The 6,000-nt window shown below is 46.0% G+C and overlaps 1 protein-coding gene across 1 annotated transcript in view; it reads right to left on the bottom strand.

Moving 5' to 3' along the window:
* Window positions 1–347: 347 nt before the first annotated feature.
* Entpd3 (ectonucleoside triphosphate diphosphohydrolase 3) overlaps window positions 348–6,000 on the bottom strand; it is a 28,250-nt gene continuing 22,597 nt past the window's right edge. The window contains exon 11 of the mRNA XM_021172942.3: window positions 348–2,180. Coding sequence (XP_021028601.1) covers window positions 1,944–2,180 — 237 coding nt within the window. The 3' untranslated portion in view covers window positions 348–1,943. The remainder of the gene's footprint in view (window positions 2,181–6,000) is intronic.

Raw genomic sequence — 6,000 nt, 5'->3', positions numbered from 1 at the left:
TGTTATTCAACCATGATCATCAGCATGCACTCTTTTTAAAGGAAACACAAACAGTGTTCTGGTTTTATTCAATGCTTGTTTGTTTTTAAGTGAAAAAAGCTGTGGGTGGGGCTTCTGGGAGTTAGAGATTGGCATGTAAAATTAAGATACTTGACTTTTTAAAAAAGATTTATTTTACTTTTATTTAAAATTTATCCCATAACTTTTATGTATATGGGCATTTTGCTTGCATGTCTGGCTGTGCAGCACATGCATTCAGTGCTGGAGAAGGCTAGAAGAGCCACAGGCTGTTTTGAGCTGCCATACTGATGTGGGGAACTGAACCCAGATCCCATAGAAGAGCAGCCAGTACTCTTAGCCAGCGATCCATCTCTCCAACCCCTATTTTTATTTCTAACTTATGCATCTTGGTGAGTTTTTGCAAGACCTTGTCTCAAAACCAAAACAAAGGCTGGGGTGATGGCCAGTCAGTCAGTAAGAAACATGCAAGGCTGAATTCATGACCCAGAACTCATGTCAGTCAATAAATAAATAAAACATGGAATCCCAGCCCGGAGGAGGCAGAGACAAAGCTATACAGTGAGAATCTTTCTTCCTTTTAAAAATACCACCTTGTGTCCTTAGGAGAAAGGGCATCATATATAAGTTAACAAATACACGCTACAAAATAAAAATAAGAATTTATTTCACATGGAGCCAGCAAACAGCCATGAGACACAGCACTGATTTGTAGCTTGTAGCTACTGGACTTGAAGACCTTTCCCATCCCACTTTGGAGGCAAATATTCCTGAGACGGCCTTCTCTTTTCCCAAAGTCAAGATGTGTAGCAGCTGTGCAGGGAGAAATGTAGGAGTGTCTTTGGACAGGATCCTGTATACCTGTGGGAGCAGCAGGGAGAAAAAGCACACCCCATGTTTATAGCCCAAAGGCACCCTGAGCAGGAGCTCTGCCAGGTCAATGAGATCCCCTCACTGCCCCCCCCCTGCCCCAGTACAGTCCACACTGGGTGTGATTTACAAGAGGGCACAGCAGGGAGACAGTTACACAAGGAGGACACATGCCTAGTAGCAACCTCATGACCAGAGCTCCAAGTGGGCACTCCAAAATAAGAATAGGGACTCTGTTTAGGGACTTCTGTGTGTCTTTGTGCTTCAGGTCTGCCTACATGACAGAGGCCATCTGTCCTTTAGTCTATGAGTCTTCTTAGGCTGGGCATGTGATTCAGTTGGTCAAATAGTTTCCTAGAATGCATGAAGTTCTGGGGTTCCACCCCAAGGACCTCACAACCCATAATCCCCGCTCTCAGGGAAAAAAAAAAAACATATCAAGGCTGGTCTTGGCTACATAGTGGGCAAGAAGCTAGCATGGGCTCCATGAAAACTGTCTCAAAATGCTATCATCTTCCCCACTAAATGTTACAAGCTACCAGTCAGGAAGCTTAATGCTTATGAGATTGCTAAAAGAAAGCATTAGTGACTTGAGATAGGGCTCGACTTAACTAAAAGACAGGAAGGTCTTGCAAAGGAACTCTAGGTCAAAGCCACAGGGTGAAGTATCAGAGTCGGAGCCTTCATGGGCAGCTTGCTAGGAGGAGCACAGAGGGAGAGAAAATGGAAACCGAGCCCGTGGTCAATTCTTCTGCATTAAATTATATTCTCAACTTCCTCTGGAGTAGATGGAGTGAAGCCCCTGACACCAACAGCCAGTGTGTCCTTGATTCCCAGTGGGTCAGCAAGCAGGTAGGGAGGGTTGCAGAGGCAGTGCCCACTGGGTGGATAAGGGACTCCCAGGAGGTGCTCTGGCAGGAATCAGTGGCTGAGAGGCACATGACCTTGGCATTTAAGCACGGGACAGGTCCTGGTGGCAGCCACTTCAGTCACACTGCATGGTGTCACTCTGGTGGGTTCTTGCAGCCTGGGGTGACAGGTGCTGCTTGGAAGGCTCAATCAGAATCCACTGCTTGGTCGAAGGCATTCTCAGAGCGCTCCTTTGTCCTGAATGCTGAACATAGATACAGAAGAAATGCCAGGCACAGCAAGGCAATAGCCGTGAAGAAGGCCAGAACTCCCATAAACACAGGTGGCTGTATGGGTAGATGGATCAGGGGACTTCCAGCTGGGATCTGGTTGGTCAAGCTGAGCATGTAGCCGAGGGACCAGGCGATGCTGCTGTTTCCCACCTGTGGAGGACAGTGGATGGCTCAGGTCTCAGGCAGAATGGTCCATTCCCAGCCCATACTGGACACCCCAAAAGAGAACTGTGATCTAAGAAGAACTAAGGGTTTGCCTGTGCTCTGACACCACAGCCACAAAGAATTGGGGTTCCACCTTCAGTACTACAGACAATCAGACACTGAGTTCCCTACAAGCCCATTGAAGCGAGGGTTAGAACAGCCAGTCCTTGTAGTAAAAGCATTCCTATTGTGCAGGAAACACCTGTTTGTGGTTAAAGAAAGGGTTAGAAGGTGTTTTTACCCAACCCAAGACTGGTTCCTAGGAACGGGGCCAGCCCTAATGGGAAGCTTTGAGGTAATTTCTTCTGACAAGTATCTTCCCTTTTCCCTTCCTTCCCTCCTCTCCTTTCTCTTCCTCCCCCTCCCCCCTTTTAAAACAGGATCTCATTATGTGAACTGGAACTCACTATACTGGCCTTGTACTCAGAGACCCACCTGCCTCTGCCTGGGATTAAAGGTGTGTGTCAGCACACCTGGCCCTTCAATCCGATCTTTGACTGTCATGTTTTGAAACTGTTTTCTTAGGCATCTCCTTATTTTCCTTATTTTGAGTTTGCAATCTTTTTTTTTTTTTTTTTGGTTTTTCGAGGCAGGGTTTCTCTGTATAGCTCTGGCTGATCTAGGACTCATTTTGTAGACCAGGCTGGCTTCGAACTCAGAAATCCGCCTGCCTCTGCCTCCCAAGGGCTGGGATTAAAGGCGTGCACCACCACGCCCAGCATGCGCACACTCTTGTGGGTGTGTGCATACCACAGCGTGCATGTAGAGACCACCAGACAAGTTTCAGGAGCGTAGGTTCTTCCCTCCCACTGTGTGGATCCTACAGTGGAACTCAGAGTCAGGTCTGGAGACAAGCACCTCTCTCCACTGAGCCATTTTACTGGCCCTTTGCCTGATACTAAGAAAACTTTTTTTTTGTTTTTTTGTTTTGTTTATTTATTTATTTATTTATTATATGTAAGTACACTGTAGCTGTCTTCAGACACTCCAGAAGAGGGAGTCAGATCTTGTTAAGGATGGTTGTGAGCCACCATGTGGTTGCTGGGATTTGAACTCTGGACCTTCGGAAGAGCAGTCGGGTGCTCTTACCCACTGAGCCATCTCACCAGCCCTTTTTTTGTTTTTTTAACTTTCAGTCTGTCCGTATCCTAATTCTTAAAAATATAAACATTTCTCTTACAAATTATGTAAGTCCGTTGCTTGTTTAATTTTGTTTATTCATTTAATTGTGTTTACTAATTTGCATGTTATTCTGAGACAGGATCTCATACATCCTTGGCTGGTCCTGAATTTACCAGCAGCAGAGGATGTCCTTGAGTTTGCAGTCTTCCTGCGTCCACCTCCTGAGGACTGGGATTATAGGTGTTTGCCGCCACGCCTGGGTGACCTTGAACTCCTGACACACACACACACACACACACACCCCCCCCCCCGAGTGCTAGGATTGCAGGGGTGTATACTGTGAGACTGAGTGCGGGACTTCCTTGTTTTTCATGGTGCTGGAGAAGTAGGGTTCTGCCTGGGGTGGAGTGTATGTTAGACGGAGCCATCTCCCTGCGAAGCCTTGTGACCGTTGGCATTACTGACGAGTCTGGATTACAATATCCCACTCTAAAGGTCTCCCTTAGTGCTACTTCTTTTTTTTTTTTTTTAATTTATTTATTTATTATATGTAAGTACACTGTAGCTGTCTTCAGACACTCCAGAAGAGGGCGCCAGATCTCGTTACGGATGGTTGTGAGCCACCATGTGGTTGCTGGGATTTGAACTCTGGACCTTTGGAAGAGCAGTCGGGTGCTCTAACCCACTGAGCCATCTCACCAGCCCTTAGTGCTACTTCTTGTATTTATTTTTTTCCTTTCTCCACTCAAAATGGTATATGGGGGCTGGAGAAGCGGCTCTCTGTGTGTGAGTACACACGCGTGTATGGAGGCCAGAGGTCAGCCTCTGGCTGTCCTTAAGGAGCCGTCCATTTTGAAACAGGGTTTCTCACTGGGCCCTGGGCTTACTGGTTAGGCTGGACTGCTGAGCCAGCAAGCAACAAGAATCCCCCTGTCTCTGCTTCTTCCTCAGAACTGGGATTGTAACCACACACTACTATGCCTGACTTTTTCTTACATGGACTCTGGGAATGAACTGCAGGTCTTCTTGCTTGTGTCATCTCCTAGACTTCCTCTTTTTTTTGGAGACAGAGTCTCAAGTAGCTCAGGCTGGGCTTGAACTCTAGACCTTCCTGCCTCTGCCTCCCAAGCCCTGGGATCTCAGGCATGAGCACTGGCTCTTCTGTTTTTCTAGACCACTACTTCTTTTTCTGAAAACCATTCAGTCTTGCTTTCTGTGGTTTGGTAGTATCTCCTGGGTCTGTCTATCTTCTTAGCTGACGACTGTCTTTAGTAATATGTTCGGTGCCCATGTAGAAAATCTTCTGGCCTGTTATATTTAACCTACTCCCCGCCCGCCCTGGGGTGTGGTGGCATCCTAACACTCAGGCGGCAAAGACAGGTAGATTTCTGGTGGTTCAAAGCCAGCCTAGTATACATATATGTTCCAGGCACGCCAAAGTTACAAGGTGAGATCTTGTCTCAAAAAACTAACAAATAAGTAGATAACCACTTGGCCAGGAGTGATTTTTTTTTATATATAATTAAAGTAAAAATTTAAAAGTTTACATTGTATATTGTATGTGTTGTGTGTGTGTGTGTGTGTGTGTGTGTGAACATACATGTGATAACACCTATGTGGAGGTCGGTGGACAGCTTACTGGAGTCAATCTTTCTCCATTGTGGGTTTGGGGAGTGGCTCTTGTCATCTGGCTCATCAGGAAGAGCTTTTATCGGCTAAGCCATCTGGCCAGTTCCCAGAAGCAAATTTAAACCAAAGATGTCTCCTCAATGCAGACTGGTACTCAGTGCAAATAGTCTTCATTCTTACAACGCGCTTAGTGGATGTCTGCTCTTGCGGAGCAGGGCCCAGCACACAGGCCAACGATCTATTTTCAACTGAGTCTCCCCCCCTTCCCTTAGATAACCCAGTTGAAAATAGACAGTCCCAAGCTTAATTCAGGATATTGATTGGATTAATTCAATTTTGCCAAAGCTGGAATTGACCAGGATGGCTCCAGACATCCTGCAGGCTTTACTGCAGCTGTTCCTGAACAGAGAGCATCCTCTCAGAGCTGAGGAACACAGTACTGGCCAGACAGAGTCACAAGGTGACGTCCTGCCTGAGTCAGCTGTCCTTCAGCTTCCTGAACCCTTAGATCACTAGGCAATGCCTGTCTGTCTGTCTGTCTAGCTAGCTAGCTGTCATCTATCTATCCACGTGACTAATTTATTTTTCCTTCTGTCTTTTTCTGGTTGTCTATCTTCTGTCATCTTCCACATATCTGTCATCATCAAATCTATCATCTAACATTATACTACTTACCCACCCATCCAACACATCAATCTATCACCCATCTGTCATCTATCTATCTATCTATCTAATCTATCATCTATCCATCCATCTATCTATTGTTATCCTCTTTCTATTACTTAGACAAGAGGCCCCTCCCCTTCTTTAAGTTTTGTCTGTAAACATAGTGACCTCTGGCTCCTTCAAAGAGAAAAATTCTTTTTTTTTTTTTTTTTTCGAGACAGGGTTTCTCTGATAGCCCTGACTGTCCTGGAACTCACTTTGTAGACCAGGCTACCTTGAACTCAGAAATCTGCCTGCCTCTGCCTCCCAAATGCTGGGATTAAAGGCGTGCCCCACCACTGCCTGGCGA

Source organism: Mus caroli, unplaced genomic scaffold, assembly GCF_978045245.1.
Source record: "Mus caroli unplaced genomic scaffold, Mus_caroli_1 scaffold_11, whole genome shotgun sequence".
Taxonomy (NCBI): domain Eukaryota; kingdom Metazoa; phylum Chordata; class Mammalia; order Rodentia; family Muridae; genus Mus; species Mus caroli.
Note: the sequence above shows the minus strand (reverse complement) of the source record. Positions and strands in the feature narration are given on the sequence as shown.